We start from the raw sequence: 20,520 nt of genomic DNA, 5'->3' as shown, positions 1-20,520 counted from the left end.
TGAATTCTTTTTCTGTCTTACTGCTTATCAACCAAGTTGCCAACTGGCGGAGAGCGCAGCATCCTAATTACTTTTTGTGGTATGAGAAAGAACCTGGCTTGACATTTGGTGCTAAGAGTTATGCCGCAGGAAAAACAAAGCACCGTTTTTATTAAACAAATTTTATGTGAAAGAGAAGAAGGAGGGATTTTATATTTGCTTTCCTGGTTTTGACCAGTGAATGCTTTATTGCTGAAAGCAATAAAGTACCATTATTCCTGCTTGTAAAAAGCACTTAAGAACCAGGACTGCAAATGGTAGGATGGAAATTGCATTTAATCGTAAGCAAGCAAGGTTGTGTCAATGTGACATCTAAACAGAGAAGTGAACAGGGAACTTTTGAAGCATTACTGGTCCGTCTGATTTTGTAGTTGGTCAGTGGGAGGACCCAGATGTATTTTTTTTCATTGTCAAAAAGAAAGACTAAAGAAATCAGAAATTCTAAAGCTTAGGAGGGGAATGCCTAATCAAAATGGCAGTGGGGGCTGTTGGCATCTTAACAGGAATATCTTTCAGTGCTACTTTTGGTAGCAAAGGGAGGAAATCAGAAAGCAGATCTATGCTAAGGAGACCTGTAGGTGGTGATAGAGGAGAGTAGGTGTAGTCACGGACTGGCACAGTTGTTCCTGAAGAGGCTGTGATGTAGAAGTGTTTGTACCCATAAATCTGGTAGAGTTTGGCTTGACTGCGAGAGGGTGATGCAACTTGTCTAGTGCAAAGCACTTCTTTACCCTATAGCCATACCCTTGGTAGGGCTGCTTTTTGGCATAATATACTTGTTTTGCTATAACAATAATGTCCCTCTTGAATAAAAATAACCTAAGAACGAGAAAGGCCGAATACAGATGAAGAGTGTTTCTTTTTCTCTTTGGGAGGGTCAGTAGAGACAAAAATGTTATAATAGCATTTCTATCCTATTCATTGATGTGGATTTTTTTTTCTACTAAGATATATGAGCTACCTTGAAAACTGGGTCAACTTAAATGTTGTCACAAATGCTTATCACCAAGTGTATATTGCTGCATACCTGTCACACTCAGCAGTTGGAACGAATTTCAAGAAGAGGCTGGGATAAAAAGTGAGGCTCAGCAGGATTATTCCGTGCAAGAATCACACTCTTGCAGTTTGTCTTTTGTGAACCAAAGGAGATAGGACAAAAATGCATTTAATACATATAAATACAAATAGGTGTGGTTTTTGCTTTTAAACTGATGCTTCTGTTAGTCTAGTTTATTTGTGTACGTTTGGCAAATGCAGTTGTTATTCCCATGGTGGATTATTCTTGCTGCTTGAGAAACTGACTTTATTGACATACTAGACATGGAAACTCACAGGGAATTGCCTGAAACCATTGAGAGGATGGAAGTCCTTTAAATAAAGTTTGTGTCAGTGTAATAATGGGATTGCTGGTGATATATTACGTATTTACTGCTAACCAAGGAAGATCTTTTTAGAAGATTCCCTTTCTTTTCTGCCAAAATAAAGTTACATAGAGAATAGCCACAGTGTCCTCTCATGACACATCTTTTCTTCAAAAGCTATCCTTGATCATAGTTTGCTGTAGCAAATTTAGGGCTTGTGCCAGAGAACAACAGCATCTCATCCTAGTCGAACAGTGCAGTAAGGCTCACTAACTAGCAGCCTGTGGGTTTGGTGTGCTCGCGTGTTACATGCAGCCGGGTAGCTTGTCAGCCTGGATGGAGCAAAGTCAGGGCTCAGGCTTGTACTTTTCTCGCTGTGTTAACACAATCTGGAAATGCCCTCTGAAAGAGATCAGAAACTTTCCTATGTGGGCTGGGAAACGTTAGGGAGCAATACTTAAAGTTCAGGCTATCTAGGCAGCTGAAGCTTGCCCTAGGAGTAATTCTAATCTGTATCCATCCAGTCCTTGGCTTTTTCACTGACAATGCTATCAGGATGCTAGAAGGCAGTGGTGGTGGCTTTGTGATGGAAGTCAGTCCTGCCAAGTCTTACTTACTAAGAAGGTGACTCATTCATTTGGGACCAATTTTTAAGGCAGCATGTAACATCTCTCTCACTTGGCATGAAGGATTTTGCTGAGTGTTTCAAGGAGATGGTTACAGTCTCACTCAAAAGTAAAACAAAAAACAAAACAAAAAACCCTTCTCATTCACATTGTTGCTCTGAGAGCTGCATAGGAGTGCCAATAACTGGACAGAGGTTGAAACTCAATAAATTTGCTCTCCCAGGGTGAAAAAATTTTGTCTTTAAGATGGAGTTTGAGAGTTGCTGGCTTCTTCTCAGGAGGAAGGCAAGAGGACAGAGGGAAAAAAGTTGTCCAAATGACCTTACTTTTATACCAGGACATATGGCAGGTGAGTCCTTAGTGGCTTGTTCTTCAGAAGAAGTGAAGGGGATGCAGCACAAGGGAGTCTTCTGCTGAAGTGTGAAGGTAAATCAAATATAGACTCAAGTGCTTCTGTGTGAGAGGGAGGGAGTAGGAATAGGCTCGCTGGAACATATGTGGCTTGTCTGGGAGTACCAGGAGTCAGCAGCAGGGTGGCTGAGTAGAGGGGATTTGCTGTGATGTTGAAGGCCTGTTACCGTGCAGAAACTTCGTGTATACAGGAAGTTCTCAGGTTTTGTTGCAGAACTGATTTTGGGAAGCAGAGTACGGTAGGCTTAGTGAGTTAGCACATGAAGCTCTGTTCTGCAGCTCCCGGTGGGAATCCCAAGGCTAACGTGGTTAAAGATGAGAATGCGATGCAACACTTCCCAGTTAGGACTACTCAAAACTCCTGGGTAGAGAGTAGATACAGCTTAAGCAACAATATCTCAGTTGTGATAACTACACAAGTCTAGAGTGAGCATCCACGACCATTCTTTGCACATTCCCTGAATCAGAATCATAAAATTATCTAGGTTGGAAAAGATCTTCAAGATCACCAAGTCCATCGATCTGTCAGACTGACAGGCCTTTAATTCCCTCAGTCTTCCTCCAACCCTTCTATATCATGGCTATGGCCAATCCAAGTCAAACAATCAGAAATTGTGTCCAATGAATACATTAGGTTAAATACCATAAACACTAGTAGTATATTTGGAGTTTATTGTTTCCTCTGCTTTTGAAGTTTCATGTTGTACTGAACATTACACTTTTCAGTTTCTCAGACACTCTGAGAATCACATTCTCTTTTAATCCCACCACTCTCAGAGCTGGAGATTTAAGAAAAACATGCAATATTATGAAAAATATTATGAAATTTTAACAATTGGCAATATGGTGACAAGAGTAAACATCATCAATCTAAGACTACAATATGCAGTAATTCATCCTATTCTGTTGGGGATGCTTGAGTCAAGAAAAGCTTTACTTGGTCACCAGAAGGAAAGTTGTTTACTAAGGTCCAGAAAAGGTTTTAATTTCCGTGTTTTAGATACAAGCAGCCTCTGCTATGTTCCCGAGAGAATAAAAAACCTGGAATGTAGACCCCAAACTTGTAAATATATTGACGTTACCAAAACATGCTTTATTAAAGTAACAGCTGCGTAGGTTTTAAACACATGATGAATGCATACAGAAAGCACATTTTGTTAACAATCCCTAGGCTGCAGTTTATCCATACAAAGTCTTTGGTAACCTTATGCAGAGAACAAATACAAAAGAAACAGAAGAAAGTCTGAAATCTATAGCATGCCCCACTGATTTCTGTAACATTCTAAAATTGACATTCTGTAACATCTTACATTTTTGATGTGCTCCCTTCATCCTTCAAAATGAATTTCAGGGATGTTTCAAATGAGCTCTTAATTTACCAGATGTGCTTCATTTATGTTGTATCATTGCAGTGGCATATATGTGGCATGGAGATTTATCCTAGAAAATAAGGTTATACTGAAAGAAAGGGAAAAAACACTGAAAAAATAGTGAGTGGAGAGGCTTGGTTCAAAGGAAGCAGCCAGGGTTTGAGAGAGAATTCAGTGATGTCAGCCTGCCTCTGAAAGCTTGCTGAAGTGTGTTAGACAGTTGGAAACTGAGTTGTAAAGAGGAAATTTAATCTGCTTCTTAGAGACAGCAAAATTTAACTGATGCTGGATAAGGGGAGCCTCCTGTGATGCTGTATGGCTAATTTTCACAGAGAAAGTTTAATTCTTTTAGATATTGCAGGACTGCATTTACCACTTCAGTAAAAAGAGATTGCTGCTTGTGAAAATACATTTAGTGAATGTTATTTAGGAGGGTGTTGGCATCTCATGCAGCACTGAGGCTTCTTCATCCACTTGTTACCTGACCTGCTAAGCAATTGCAAGTTTTTCTTCGTGCAATAAGCTTTAGTTGAATAAAAAAAACCTACCAATTGTTAATAAAATAATCAGATAAGCAAAGGCATGGTGTTAAGATGAATGGTTAATATGTGGAAAATTATTCAAGATAGAAATATTCTGCCTGAGGTTCCATTAATTTTATCAGTGCATATATAGTGCACAATTACTGTACATAAGAATTACCTACACCCGTGTGCACTATACTGCGTGGTATCTGCCAAATCTTTGCACTGTAAATAATTTACATTTATTGCCAAGCAGAATCAGAATTTTCCAATCTCAGAGGAAAACAAAGTCTTGTCAGCCCATTATGTTGTCGTTATAACTGAATGCCTAGTAACCATTTCCACAAGTGTAAAGTCTAGACATCCTAGCTTCTTGGCTGCAATAAGTTGATTGATTCCTGGAGCCAATTTGCTCAAGATGCAACTGTCATTCTCGAACTTGATGTAGCATTTGCTCTGGGTAAGAAGAACAAAGAGAATGCCAGTACTTGTTTGTGCTTTGGGCTAATCTGGAAAGGGTGGAATATTTTATTTTATATTTTATATAACCCCTGTTACTACTCTCGCTAGCAGGGAGAAAGGAGGCGTTTTTCTGCAGTGATACTCGCAGTGCTTAATTAATACTCACCAGAGCTAAGCCCTGTAGAAAACAACAGAGGAAGTGTTTTTGTTCTTGAAGAGGGAGGCTGAGTAACTCTTAAGACCCGAATCGCCATGGATAGCTACAGGAAGTGAGCTGTTATTTCTGGTGAAGATGGTGCATTAGCATTTTGTCTGTCAGTGGGCTTGTGGTGGTCATTCCATTCTTTCACTTAGCAGGAACCAAACGTAAAATATTCCTAGGTAGTGTTGGGTAGCTGGTTGTCAAATAGGGCAAAAAGGCATCACTCACAGCAGACAAGAGAAAGCCATCTCAACTTGCAAAATGCACAGAACTGGGTTCCATCCAACCATACTCAGCTGCACATGGCAAATATATCTGCATTTCACATTTCCCTAGTAAGAGTTTGTGCACTGCACAAAGCTCACCTGTAGACATCCTAAGCAAACACTGTTGAAGCATTTGGGAGTGAGATCAGTCCACCCGGTGTCACTGCCCCTGTCTGCAGATCCTGTTGGTACAGAGTTGCACGGGAAAGCTGGTTTGGCATAAAAAGGCACTGACATTGAATATATAGTTCGTGTGTGATACATGTGCTGCCTCTGTAATGCAGATTTCCTCTTAAGAAACATTCACTTCAAAGTGTTATGCAAACTACTGCACTACAGCGGCAGCTGCGGAAACACACCGCAGCGCGCCCCACCTATGTCACGTACCTGCCGAGCGCGGGGATCGGAAAAACAATCAGCCAGCAAGCGCTAGGATTGCACTGGTACAATATTTGCTGCCAATTTAAAAATAAGGACCTGGGATAGGGTCAGTGTGATGTCAAGAGGAAGCTTTTGCGGATACAAAGCCGTGGTGTTACATCTGTAACCTGCTGTCAGCCCAGGAGGGAAGAGGAGCCTGTTCTCCTTGGGTTATCTGAGGTGCCACTGCCTGGCAAGCCAGAAATGCCTTCCGTTTATGCACACTAAAGTAAGCGCTAAGCAGGGCATGTCTTTATTAGCTCTGGGAAAGAGCTCTCCTATTCTTGTGTTAGCAAAGGCTAGGATTTATTACAACACAGTGTGGGAAGGAATTAGTCACCCATGATGTGGAGTAGGATATTTTCTCTTTCACATGGCTTCTCCATTGCTGCTTTCTAAGCCACTGGCACGTTCCTGCATTTTAGATAATGCATTTGCATTTCCAATTTGTACATTTCTCTTTCTGGTTTTGCTGTCTGTTGGCAGATAAGAAGGGAACAGGCAGGAGAATTGAGGGGAAAGGTGTTGAGTGCAGCCAGGGCCGCAGCAGGATGGCGTGTAGGGAGGGAGGTGGTGACTTCCAACACCGCCACAGCGCTCTGTGACTGCCTCTGTGCGTGTGAGCTGAACGCAGAAATGCCACGGTGCTCATAGAGGGCCCAATTTGCAAGTTAGGTGTCACGTTTTACACTAATAACCGGTTTGTATTCACAGCTAACACCATTTGTGTCTGAGATAGAAAAGTACCCGCAGTGTCCCCGTTCACTCGCCGTGCAGCCCTGGGCTTGTGATGTGGAGCAGCGCCTGGCCTCGCCTCCCAGCCTCGTACACACCCATGCTGGTGCTGGGTGACAGCAGTAAAGAAGTCCCCACCTCCTCATCTGCCTTAACAGCAGATTGTCTGGTGTAAAGAGCTTTGCTGCATCAAATCTAGATTAAATCACTGTTAAGAATCACAGGATGGTGGTGGTGCTCTTAAGCAGTAGCTGCTATTAAAATGTCAGCACTGATGTCAGTCACCGCAGAGTACCTCGGTTAGTGCCGCTCCCTTCCCCTGGCATTGAGGCTGGCAAATAGGCTGCTACTTAAAGTGAACTATTGTAAGTGAGGAGCACATATTTAATCCCATCTGATATGGCTTATTATCCATACGTAAGATTAAAAGCATATGTTATATTACTTCAGGAGCTGCACTGACCTCTGGATTTCATGCTTCTGGATTTTACTTCTTATGTACCATTATGTTTTTATTCCGTTTTTTGGCAATATCAAGGTTTACGTGAAAGATATAAAGTCACAGATAACATAGTAATTTTCCATTTTATGACAACATTAGGGCTTTGACTTGTGAGCACTGTGCAAAATGTCTGATATTCACATCTTAACTAATTATTCAATCAAAGATTTGGCAGGTCAGTCAATGAGAACAATGTATGATGGACTGGAATTGATCACACTTCATTTCCCATCAACTGGCAGAGCAAATGGTAGCTCAGATGACAAGTTAGGATCATTGCCAGTCGTTTCTGGGCTCATGCCTTCAGTTCTTTCTTTCTTTCTTTCTTTCTTTTTCTTTCTTTCTTTCTTTCTTTCTTTCCAAATGAGAACCCCCAGACTGTTTGAGTGTCCTCTGTTGGTGACTAAAGCAGTGCAGAGCTTTTGTAGCCTTTGAGGGACGTGAGGCTATTTCTGGTTCCATAATTAATGCTGCTGCATAGTCCTATAATCACCTAACCTTATTGAATTGTCCCCATGTGAAGATTTGATTTCAAATTTAGTAATCGTTATACATCATTTATTTTCACATAGATTACAAGTTCAAGACAGGATTTCACCCCAGAGCTCTTTGAATGTTATGCTCTTCACTTTTACTCTTTTTGCATATGCTTGTGACGCTTCCAGCTCTGGTGATTTACTAGCAATTAGTAGGCTTCCCCGACAGATTTATTGGAGCTTTCAAAGAGTGATGAATCAGGTGTGTGACTGCGAAGAAGTGGCTCCCTAGGACTTTTATTCAATAGAGGGCCACTGAGTTACATCCGGCAAGGAGGAGCTTTGATGTCTAAAGCAGGAGTTAGCTCAACTAAAGCTCCTAAACCCCAACGTAAAACTGCAGTTTAAAGAAATCTCGGCTTGGCCACTGCCTAACCCCAGCAGCATGCAAGCCAACTGCCTGCTTCCTCATTGGAGTTGCAGGTAATCTGGGTGCCTACAGTGCGTTTCCTTACAAAATCTTCGCCTGCTCCCTGTGTAAGGCTGGTTGGGATGTGGCAGTGGGAATTTCTGTCCCGTGGCCAGGCCCGGAGAGGCATTGGGGCAGCCTTGCTCCACCAAACGTGGCTGGACGGGGCAGTGGCGCCCGCCCGCCGCCGTTGCCGTGTCCAGAGGCTGGTCCTGCTCGGAGCGTGCGCCTTTCCATGTGTTCTGGTTCCTGGTGTTGTGGTGGTGCTTTGTTCCCATCAAAAATGTGACTTTCTGTTTAGGTTTTGGGATGTGGATTGATTGCTTTGGCAACAGTGAGTATTAAAAAATAATCCAGTTGTGACAGGACCAAGTGCTTTTGTATTAACAAGCTTTCCTTTGAAAATATATCGATCTGTTCTTTTTATTTGCTTTCCCAGATGTCTATTGCTCAATACCAATTGGAAAAAAAATCTGATTTCTGATGTGAAATAGTCTCATGGTGAACAAATACACATTGAACCAAAATAAACTATTTTAATAACTTATTTTTAAATTAAATGCAAATGTGGCATTGCAGTCTTTTAAAGCAAACAAAACCTCCAATGTGTTTAGCATGTTAAAAAGAAGATTTGTGCTGTGTTCACGATGTTATACAATAATTAAAAAGGAAACCAGTTAAGCCTTCAGAACCTGTCCTGTTCTATAGGATGTAATTAATTTTTGTTTAATTATAGTAGTGCTGTGGTGGGATTATTATTTTTTGAGGGTAGAAATTCTGCACGGTTGCAATTTTCTGTTTTGGGAAGCAGAACACATGACAGAAAGGGAAGGGTTTTAACCACACCGCAGCTATAATTAAATGCTGACATGTCTGTAAAGTTTGGCTGCTCTTTTCTTCAGACGTGTATTTCCAGGACGGAGGCTGCCCCTGGCCGTGCCACGCTATCGGAGGCAGCAGTTCATCCTGGGAGGATGTCTTCTTCCCCCAGGTGTGCAGATAGGCAGGCCTGGCACAGCACAGGCAATACCACGCCTGAGGTGAAATTCAGTGGTTTTCAGGGCGTCAGGGTGACCAGTGTCCTCAAGGGCTCTCCCCTGTGAGCAGCACGGACAACCATCTCGTGGTGCCTGCAGCTGGGCACACCGAGTCAGGATTATCCTCTCATGTCATCTCCTCGCAAAGGCTGTCACCGTGTTTGCCTCTGCGCCACGTCCCTTCGGCCCCGTCCTCTGTCCTCACACTTGTCCCACCTGCCAGCCCTGTGAGACGGGCAGGGGGCTGTGGGTGGCCTTGTTGGGGTGTGGTGGGGACTGCAGAGGATGGTGCTGATACAGGAGGTGTGCTGAGCCTGGCCGGGCATGCTGAGGCTGTGGGCTTGGGCCACACAGCCCTGCTGAGTGCCTGCAGTCGCCAAGGTGGACGCGAGTGCTGGGCTCTGAGGGAAGCCAGGAGCTGGAAATGTTGGGAGCTCCTGCCAGCGGGCACACATGAGTGGCAGGAAAGGGGTGCCAGCTCTCCCTGCTGGCCAGGCAGTGGGATTTGGCAGCTGTGGGCACTCCTCAGCCCATTCTGCTGTGGTGTGAAGCAGCACCTCGGGCCACCCCAGGGCCCTGCAGTACGGACAGGAGGAACCCATCTGCACACCTCTTGGGTCAGTGGAGTGAAGTGGTTGTGCCTGAGGAGAAGCTGGCCTTTCTGAGCCTTTGCTGAAAGGTTTCCATACAAAAAGCTGTGACATATCATCGTTTCCCCTGTAACAAAGAAGAGGCCCTGCCACCTCTCCTGAGATGTGAAACTGTGGCTCTAGAGAGGTTCAGATTTGTCAAAAATGCTGTTTAGGTGGGCAGGCACTATGTGGGGGCAGTAAAGCTGGAAAGATGACCTACATGTCCAGTGCTGAAAAACTTCAAAATATGCTTACTGCTCTGAAGAAACTGCTTAACAGAGGTGCATGGACATGAAACAAGAACTCAGCGCTGCAGGCAGGCAGGTACAGTGACCTGAAAGCAGGCGTTCCTTGCAGAATCCAGGGCTTCCTGCTGCCAGGTATCTCATCTCAAGGCGCTCGGTAACGGCAATTTATAGCAATGAAAGACTGATGAGAGAGATTTTGAAAGACCTCTGCAGCCTCGCGTTTCTTGGTCATGCTGTCAGGTTTTCCTTTTCATTCCTCCACCACCACCCATCTTGTAGCATTCGGGGCTGAATTCTATGTACGTTCAGCGTCACTAAAGAAAGTAATTCCTCCCACTTACTTTTTTTTTTTTTCTCCCCTGACTTTTTTTTTTTTTGTACTTCTCTTTGCCTCCTGTTTCCATTGTGAAACTGCTCCAAAGACTGATCTGGTGAAATAAACTCCCCTCCACCTCCCCACAAAAAAGGGGGAAGAAGCAAGCAGGAACTGTTTAATGTCACTACCAGGTAAAATGCACTTCAAATGACGCATGCATCACATTCAGGGAGCGCAATTTAGGACTATTAATGTAAAATAAAAAGCAGATAAAGTGTAAAGCACCCACGAATCCCTTGGGACTCTGGGGCTCTGCACTTCACCTCTTCCCAGGGCGGCTCCCTGTCTGCTGCTGCTCTCTAAAAGATGATTCCTTTCTTCCCGATTTCTGTGGTATCTGTTCTTAAACCCGCCTCTCACATCCTCCCGGTGGCATGCCCTTCTACACTTCAAATACCTTGGCTAAATGTGTAGGGTCACTGGATTTAAGTTATACCATTCCCCAGTTTATAGATAAGCTCCGTCTATTAAGCAAGGAATATTGCTGAAGAGTGTTAGCGAAGTGCCTGGGAATTATTCTTCATTCAAATCAGCTGACAGTAAAACATAAATAAAAGCACTTACATGCCACGGCCCCAAGAGATGGCACAGTTATAAATGTCTGTGAAATGCACAGATATGGAAATCTACTTAACTCTACTTCTAGCAAGGTCAAACCCACTCTCTCCCTGTAATTAGCTGCCTTGCTATCAGCTCTTTCCTGGCTCATTTTTTCAAAGATTCCCTCTTCTCATTTGCCCTGCAGCTCAGGGTGCCTTCCTCGGAAAGAGCCCTTCCTTTCTCTCCAGCCAGCCTTTTTCTCTGTTTCCTCTAGAGATACCAGCTAACCTCAAACTTCCACCAAACTTATTTACCCCTAACTCATTCAGAAGACATTCAGCTTTGACATTCCTGATATAAATTAAGAGCATCTCATCTCCTCAGGGAATCAAATGACACACTGGCAGACAGGGTGCCACTCGACTGTCTAATTAACCCTTGGTGGCAGGTGCAGTTCAGTGCTAAATGTTTCCTGGGAGTATTTAACTTCATAATAACCTACATACTGGGAAATAGAGTGGATACAAATAGCCCAATGGGATAAATATGTTTATTTTTGTTTCCTGATCAGGACTGTGGTAATAGGAAACAATCAGCTGGAGAGACGTGTTTCAAATGCTCGAGGCCCTTCAAAAAATACCCAAAGTTGACCCCTGAATTCAAAGGAATATTTTTCAAATTTCGTTGTTGTCCAAAATAAGTTTAAAATTATAAGAGATTAAAAATCTGCATCTGCACCTACTTAACATCTGTCTGCAAGATATTTTGTCATCTTGTTTTAGTCCCAAACCAAAGATACAAATATTTTAGCTCCGAACCCACTCTCTTTTTCTTATCTATGTATTCACATGGGAGAAGTAAGTCACAGTGATTGTCTACATCCTATAGCTATGGAATGAGATGGATGTTTTGACCAGTTGTACCAGTTTCAGTACCAGTACCAGATTCTGGCATCTTACTTTATTGTCAAGAAGTAAAGAGCAGTCTGGGTTAATATAAAATAAACTGATGAGGATTATACGGAGCTGGCCACATAAAAATCAAAAGGTTTTGGAAGACACAGTGAGGCTGGACGTTTTTGACAGTTTTTGAAACAAAGACCTTGGAAAGCAATAAGGAGCCTTGCTTTTTATTGCAGTCAACTTCAACAAGGTAGAGAAATAAAAGACAAAATACGTTTTAGAGAAAATTCTCTGTGGGGTCAGTGATTCTTTCTAAGAAGATATTTAATCTTAAATTTCTTCTGGTCTGTCCTAGAGACTCAGCATGCTGTGTTGATGTTGTCATCTGAAAACTGGGTGCCACTGGAAAGGTTTGCCTGAGTCCTTCCAATTGCTGTCATGTTATTGCCTTCTAGGGATCTGGCTCTAGTGAGAGTTTAGATGTGTTTGGATGAGCCAAAGAGTGTCGCAGAAAGACGTGAGCTTTAAGCTGAAAACTTAGGCACAGTCTTTAAGGATCAATGATGCTCACCTTTAAAGCTGGGTTAGATAGAGGAGTGACCCTGTGAAAATTGAAGCTCAAAAAAATCTTGCACAGCCACAACAGGTGCAGAGAGAGCAGCCGAGAGCGTATTTCCACGAGGAATTGCCAAAACATACCAAAGCAGATGAGAGAAGCTGATGTGCAAACTTTCGGAAGCAAAAATCCAAACCATCCAGTGCCTTCTCTATGGACTGTTGTAATAGTTCCTGTTTTGCTGAAATGTTGATAACAGTTTGCATAGTTAAGACACCATGCTTGTTGCTTTATTGCATTTTAGTGCAAGTACTTCAGCTGCAGAACAAAAGTAAAGCAGTTTGATGTAATATGAATGTCTATTTGCACTCCTTTTAAGATAAACATTAGGCAATAACCATTTCTTCTGAGCCTGTATATTGTTCGTATGATTCTCTCTCTCATAACAGCTCATGTTCATCAACATGATGCATTCCTGCCTGATTTTCCAGTGCTGTCTTTCATTGAAGATACTCTTTTCTTTCTCTGATTGCTTTTTCTTCTTAGACCATTACTCTAGTTGATAGCTCCAGGTTATCATTGTATCCTATCTCCCTCTCCAATAAGCCTATGATTGATACTAATCTTCCTCATGGGACACATTTATAGGATGCAGGATGGAAACTACTCTCTAAATCTTAGCTTTATATGTGCTGACAATTTGCAAGGTTGCACCTTATATTCACTTCAGGTGGCTTAGGGGAAAACATCAGCACCTTGTAATCATGCTTCCAAATAAGAAAAGAAATGTGCTCCCCGTCCTACAAGTTATCTTGTTGTTCAGGCTCCTGCCTGCTTCCGCTGGTATTTTATGTGACTAGCAAGGGCTTGGTTTCTGTAGGTGGTCAATGTCCTGTAACCAAACTCATGCCGTTCCTTTCCAGTGAGAGGAGCCATATTTTAATTAATCTAATGGAAGCTTTGACTAGAAGGCAGTTCCCTGAAAAAGAGTTAATGTGCCGGAAAACACTTCACACAAGCAGAAGACTCTTCATTGACTAATGTGCTGAACGGTACTTTTTCTAAGAAAATTATCCCAGTGAAAGCTTTATGGAGTGCATTTGTTTTTTTATTTTTCTTTTCGTAATACAGCCTCATGTTTAGAAATTGAATTAGATTCGCCTAAGGACCATTTGAAAATAGAATTATTATATTTTTACTACAAGTTTTGCAGATGCCCAGCAGTATAATATCGTGGCAGACACAAATATTCCATTCCTTGGAGAAATAAAACCTACGGCACTGTGATCACTGGTGTGATGAATGCATTTGCTGAAGTTTGGCTATTTCACTGTTTCGATTTATCAAATATCTGAAGGCAGAGTCCAGTTATATAATTAACTCTGAAGAATCGATGGGAAATGAAGATGCTAATGTTTCCACAATATTTGCATATTCAAGCTCTACAGCTCAAGAAACAAAGAGAAGTAATAAGAAATTCATTTGTTTTATCTTTTATCTTTTTAAACAGACATGCATTTATCTTTCTAAACAGACTTGCCAGACCTTTTTTGAATTGCAAAGTTTTGCTGCAAATGCTTGTTATTTGGATTTGCATAAGGATTAACAATGTTGGGACGTGGTATCTCCTAACCCTTTCTATTTACTTGTGTGGTATCAGTCACTGGGATACAGTTTTCAAAGCAATCAGTGCTTTCATTTCAGTGGATAATGCACTTTGTTTTCATGGCAGAATGTCTAATGCTCTAAAAGTCTAGTTCAACAAAAATTATAAATGAATTTGCTCCGGGGATTTTTCTTCCTCTTTAAGGCCTCTCTGTACCTGCTAGCATAAGGGTTAAAGAACAAAAAGCTATGAAACTTGAGGGGAAAGTCTGAGCTGGCATGCGTAGTGTAAAAATTAAGCTACACTCTTAATCTGAACATATGTATGAGAATTTAATGGTCAAAGCAAAACCGTGTCTTAGATCAGAACTTGGCACCACAAAACCAAAACTCCCAGAGACTTAAGAGGCACGTTCCACAGAAAGTTGAGGTTGGTTGAGGTTCAGAATCCTCTACGTGCTTTGAGTGTTTCAGTCTGTTTTTACTTCCAGCTTTTAATACATAGAAATATTACCTAAATATCCCAATATGCATCTGAATTATTTTCACTGTTCAGACTAGTTTCAGAGCATCGTTTCATAGCGTGTCACATGCGTGGGGATGGGAAATACTAAAGCAAACTCTCGTGCATCTCATTTTTCATTTTTAGTTCTTTTCACATGCCCTGTTCCACCATCAATATATTACAAAGCAAAAAATATCAGGGAACTTGCATTATTTTCACAAGATCGTGTCTCCCAAAGTAACTTGCAATTTGGAAAGCAGTCCTGGAGTGCACAGCTGTCGTTCACTAATGAGACAGGTTGAGCCCCACGGCTTGCTGCGTTGACTCAAAGAGCAGACATTACTTTGCAAATGTGCAGCTTCAGGGTTTCTATTCTACTTTAAGGTGATTGGAATTTCTCAAAGAATAGATTAGGCCTTACAATCATTTGTCTCCTAGGAAAAATACTAAAGAAGGAGACGCACCTTGGGAAGCGACGTGCTATAGCTTGGTCATGAGTGGCAGGTGTAACGGCAAGAGAGGCCGCGTACCTGGAGCCGTGCTGGGTGGCAGGGGCTCGCCAGAGCTGGAGCAGCTGTTTGTGCGGTGCTAGCAGCGGGCTGCAGGTAGCTGCAGCTCCTGCAGAGGCCAGGGTGCTGTCGTGACAGGGGGGTTGTCCTAGGTCGCTGGGAGAGGAGAACTGGGGAGGAGCAGCCAGCCTCTGCTGGAACAGCGGTCTCAAGCCAGCAGCTTGTGAGAAACCCCAAAGCTGCTCAAGGCTCCAAGAAAGTACAAACTTGGAACTGAAGGTGCCAGGACAAAGTGCAATGTTAGCAGCAATGCGTTAATTGCACAGTGTCATTGCTGGTAGCTCATGACCCAGCAATCAGGAGTGAGCCATAAGTAACAAATTACACTGAACCAGGGGTAAATACAGTGTTCATTAATATCAGGTATGAAATACCAATCAAGTTCTGGGCACAAGGCAAGGAACATAAAAAGTAATTACTGAGGTTAACATGCAGTAAGTGTCACAAGGTAACTCTTGTGTGTAGACCAGGCACAAAGGGAACTAGGTAGGGTAGACATGTAAGTCCTACCAAAGAAATTCACTTATTTCTAACAGAAAAAAAAGAAAGCTAGACTGCTCTGGAAGAAGATGGACATCCTCTGAATCAGTAAGATGGTCTCTTTCAGGGTCCATGTGTTCCTTTTCTAGCCATTAACATTGCCCTATCTGAATAAATTCAATTGCAAACAGAAACAATTCTGCTTTCCTTTAGATCACAGTTTGAATTTCTACCGCTGCTTTTACGCTAGCATCAGTCTGAGAGCTGCTGTGAAGCCGGTGGTTGGTGTGGTTCGGTTAGCGTAAGGTGAAGAAGCCCTACGGTTTTTCATTCCGGGTTGGACAGGAGACAAGTGTGTTGGTGCTGAGGAACAGAAAGCTCTGTGGAGGTGTTGCAGGGCAATAGGAGCCCACAGCTCTCAGGTACTCCAGCGGCACAAAATGCTACCGGTGGCAGTCCTATTTCAGTTACTTGAGCAGTCTCATTGACGTTCTGCACTTTCAGTCTCAAATGTTTAGCTAAAGGTCATTCATCCAGAAGGAATTTGGATATTTTTTAATCTTTCTCAGTCTCTCGCTCTCTCCAATACACTTGGAAATCATCTGCAATATTTCCAGCTGTATCTATTAGGAATGTTGGTGTTAAGGAACTGATAGGTGGTCTTATTCTGCTGAACTCAGTAATGAGCTTTTCTTCACTCCAGAAGATAATTCTTTTTTTTTTTTTTTTTTTTTTTGGCCAGGTCATTATTGCCAAGATAAAATATGTGATTCTTTATTTATAGAAAGGAAACTTCTATACTACTGATAGTGGTATGATCTGAACCCAGGGGTCTTGAAAGTAGGTCATTAAGTACTCAGTAGGAAAAAGTGTGCTCTCCAGTGCTGCGTATTTTACTGGAGGGAATTGTCCTGTTTTCTAAAATCTTGGCTTTAAAATCAAAGGCCTTTTTTAAGCAAAATAAATAAATAAAAATTGATCACTTGATTTCATCACAGAGAAAATAATTGTATCTAAGAGTAACGTATTTTGGATCAGGAATAACATTCTTCCATTGATTTTTTTTGAGCAATAAAGTGTCTGAAAATAACATTTTTCTATCATTGGACAACATAGATTTTGAAGTCAATAACACAGCAGAGATTGTCTCAAATTGGAAAATACAGGAACAACTGTGGCATTGTTTTTTTTGTTGCTGTTTGCTTGCTGGTTGCTTTTAAACAAACCAGAAGCATATGGTATAGCAGCAGTACTGACTGGGCTATAACGCACGTAAGTGACAGCTGCCAGGAGTCATTTTGGCCCATGATACTTAGAGTTGTGCCAGGTTGCGCTCAGTTGTCATGGCCACCACGGGGCTGTTATGGGGTTTACCAGAACCTGGCAAGTTCCCTTGCACCCTTCTTTCACTGGGGACAGCCCTTCTATCAGGGAAAAGCACTGGCTCATTTTGCCAGCTCCTGGGGTACTAGCACAGGATCATCTTGCTCGTCTTGCTTTCTTGTAATCTCCTTTTCCCCTCTCTCCCTGTGTATTTTTGGTTGACTGGAAGTAAGAGAGAAAATTGAGGCAGTTTGTTTGGCTGCTACTTGGCTCATTCACTAAGTGGCCAGCGTGTTGACACGACTGACTTGTGCTGCAGAAGTGGCCACATGCACTGTGTGCAAGGCGCTGTCGGTGTACTTCAGGTACACATGAAAATGTAGCTGCTTATTGCTGGTGACGACGGGTGCCATTAAATGGCAGCAGCTTTTACATGTGTTCTGTGTTATGTTTCAAGGTAGCTAATAGAGGTGCCATAAAACTCACCTACCTCTCACTTTTCTGGGCATTTTGAAGCAAGATTAATGAAGTAAGGGTTGCATTGCCTACCTAAAATATAACTCGTATGTTATGGGTTTGCTTTTTTTGGCTTGCTTTTTTTTCCACATATCACTGTAATAATTACCTTAGCAGAGAGCTTTCTGTGGACTTAATGTTCTTCTGGCTTAATGGCCCCTGGTTATTCTCAGGCCATCAACTTTTCCCAGCTGGCCATCAATCCCAAAGCAATGCCTTGTGCCTCCATTATTGTTGCTTAAGTAGATGACATTTCTGGTGCAACCACTGCCTTCCCAATGATATTACAGCCAACAGGTTTTTTTGCCTTGCTTTCAATATTGTCAGGGCCTTAGAGACAAGTGGTATGAGAATGTTGTGGCTGCTGGCTGTGAATGCCCCTGACAATTTTAGGTGTGAGTTTTGTAGATTCGGACTCAAAGACTCAGTGAGGTGAGTGTAAATGACTTGCCCGGAGCAGGCGCAAGTTATCAGCCCCCATGCATCATTGAAGCATTAGCTGGGTAATACCTGAATGCTTCAGTCCAAAGACCTTTTCCCAAAAGGAACCATTTTCAAACAAGACGTGGGACAGATGTTTTGGGAGTGTTAATGTGCATCATCTAGCAAATGTTGATGTTTCCCTCCTCACCCCACAAAAAAAGTGTTTCAACAGCTTCACTGTGGTTACCCTCGTTTCCTCACAAGTGACGTTCTCTGGCGGACTTTTAAAAGAAACAAGTAACGTGTAGCCCAGTAGGCCAGAAACCAGCAGAGATTGTTTTAGAAAATGTCTCGCAATGTGGATATTCAAACCCATGTGATTAACACTGGTGCCGACTATATTTCCTTTAACCTCATTAGCACTTCATCTTGCTTTCCCATGCATGATGGTGGAGAAGCTAGTTCACCTTAGAGCCTTTTGCTAGGTAATTTATCAAAGTGTCAGATGAAAGCTTGAAGGAAAAATGCATGTAAATACTGCATTAGAAACCTTGGTTCACAAAAGCATGAACATTTCTACTCATATCATTAGCTCTGGATTACAGTCCATGTATGTGAAAGAAAAAGGACGTTGTTGTTTGGGGAGATGGAGACCCAAAGCTTACTGGTTGTATCGCTGAAGAAATGGTATAATTTAGTTATTTTTGTCTTTTTTTTTTTTTTAATTAATCACGCATTAGCTATTCTCATAGAAAACAGGCTCAAACTACAACCCCTTATTTCCTTCAGAATTAAAAACATTACTTAAATAAAGCAACTCCTTCAAATACTGGATGCTGAAGTATTTGCAAACAGGGCATTAAGATGATCTCAGACCTAGGCTCTGTCTTGTTTTGACCTTTAGAGTTTTTTTAGCTGTGCACCATAGCACACTGATTTAATTATTTATTGCCTACATGTATGTGGTCGATACTAAGTATAATTATATGCCACTGTACTAACTGCTCCTCATCTATAAATCCATCAGGTGTACACCTGGTGACACACGAGTTTTGTTTGTAGTGGCACAAACAACGAGCTGCCAGGGAGAGCCACGGGATCTGATCTGGAGAGGTGCCGAAGCCTGTGCTGTCGGGGTGGATTTAGGTTGGTAGAACTCGGAGCCAACAAGTAGTGCTGGGTCAGGCCAGCGCCTAGTGCAGGGGATGACTGCTCCCAGTGTGTTGCGTGTCTGACTTGGAGCCTCTGGAATTAAACAAATCTAGTACTCACCAGGAAGGTGTTAGAACCCCAGGCTTTTTGGTTCACAGTCATTTTGATTGACTGAGCTTGTTCCCTGAGGCTGTCTATCATCTTTATTTTCATCATTAACTATAATCTCAGTAACCATAGTTCAGTTGTTCAGTTTTTTTGTTTGTTTTGGTTTGGTTTGGTTGTTTGTTTTGTCTCTTCTGGCAAGAAACACGAGCATGCCAAGTCAGGACAGCAAGTCAGGCTACTACCTTCTCCCTGCATAGGATGTATAGTCTGTAATTTGGTCTTACTAGCCTTAGATGCTGCAAGATACGGTTTCATAGAGGATCACGGAGGCACACCTTCAACCATTCTTCACCTCTGTTTGCTGTATTGTTGGAAATTAGCACTTTGGGGATTCTGTTAACCCTTTGCTCCTTTTCAGTTCTCATGCTGGGCAGCAGATAAACTTATTTACATACTCCTCTTGTTTATATATTTATTTATTTATGTATGTATTTATTTATTTAATTCAGTTGTATGGTTTATAATGCATTTTCATGAAAGCTTGTTTTAGTCTCACGCTTCTATTAGGTCAGCCACTCACTGAACAGGCAGCTCCTGTTCCATTTTATTGTTTAACCTTCAAATGTGACCTGACAAGCTAGGAAAAGTTCAGTGCGCTGCCTCACTGTCATGTAAAAGATATGCAGACGTTAATGACCAGCTCTGACTGTAGAACCACAACAGAAGTATGAGAGCAGTGCAGTGGTTATGGCACTGATCTGGAAATGGTGCGGAAGGATTAGACCAAGGTATAATTCTCTTCCCTTAGCAAAATGTCCTGACCCTAGGGTTGAAAAGCTATTCACACTTGTGCTTACCAGGACTTACAAATGCTTATTTCCTGCAAAAATTGGAAGAGGAGAAATCAGAAATACTCCAATTAGAGCTCGTTTATAGCAAGTAGAAGAAGTACAATGCTATGCAAGCCGTGAAGAGTTTAGAAGCCACTGTCATTACTATATGTGAAGGTTAAACAGCAGTGGAAGGGAGGATTTAAACAGTGGATTCAATTCCACGGAAGAACTTTAAGGGTTACACACATTTTTCCCCCTCTATAAAAGGTACGTGTAATATGTTCCAGTTATTTGGGAAGAATGCTGAGAGACATTTTATATAAAGTCCTCTGAGATTTTTGTTGCAAAATATTCCATGTGTATGTAAAATACTAGTTACAGTTATCATGTAGTGAATGGGAAGGTGTTCACAGCTAATTTCGAGTATGTATGTCTTTGCAGCCTTTAAAAATGCATTGCAAGAGCTGTGCATTGGTAACCAGTTCTGGACACCTTCTGGGAAGTAAACAAGGTGACAGAATCGACGAGACAGAGTGCGTAATACGAATGAATGATGCACCTACTCGAGGTTATGGAAAGGATGTTGGAAACAAAACGAGCCTTCGAGTCATTGCACACTCCAGTATTCAGAGGATTTTGCGAAATCGCAACGAACTCTTAAATATGAGCCATGGTGCTGTGTTTATCTTCTGGGGTCCTAGCAGCTACATGAGGAGAGATGGTAAAGGCTTGGTATACAACAACCTGCAGCTGATGAATCAGATACTGCCTCAATTAAAAGCATATATGATTTCTCGCCACAAGATGCTTCAATTTGATGACCTTTTTAAACGAGAAACTGGGAAAGACAGG

At 42.1% G+C, this 20,520-nt stretch overlaps 1 protein-coding gene across 2 annotated transcripts in view; it reads left to right on the top strand.

The window, feature by feature from the left end:
- The window catches only part of ST6GALNAC5 (ST6 N-acetylgalactosaminide alpha-2,6-sialyltransferase 5), a 71,192-nt gene that overhangs the window by 36,709 nt on the left and 13,963 nt on the right, over nucleotides 1-20,520 (top strand). For both annotated transcript variants that reach the window (XM_035538219.2, XM_035538218.2), the window contains exon 3: nucleotides 20,110-20,519. In XM_035538219.2, coding sequence (XP_035394112.1) covers nucleotides 20,110-20,519 — 410 coding nt within the window. The remainder of the gene's footprint in view (nucleotides 1-20,109; nucleotide 20,520) is intronic.

Source organism: Cygnus atratus, chromosome 8 (genome assembly GCF_013377495.2).
Source record: "Cygnus atratus isolate AKBS03 ecotype Queensland, Australia chromosome 8, CAtr_DNAZoo_HiC_assembly, whole genome shotgun sequence".
NCBI classification, from domain to species: domain Eukaryota; kingdom Metazoa; phylum Chordata; class Aves; order Anseriformes; family Anatidae; genus Cygnus; species Cygnus atratus.
This window is presented reverse-complemented; position numbering and strand designations above follow the sequence as displayed.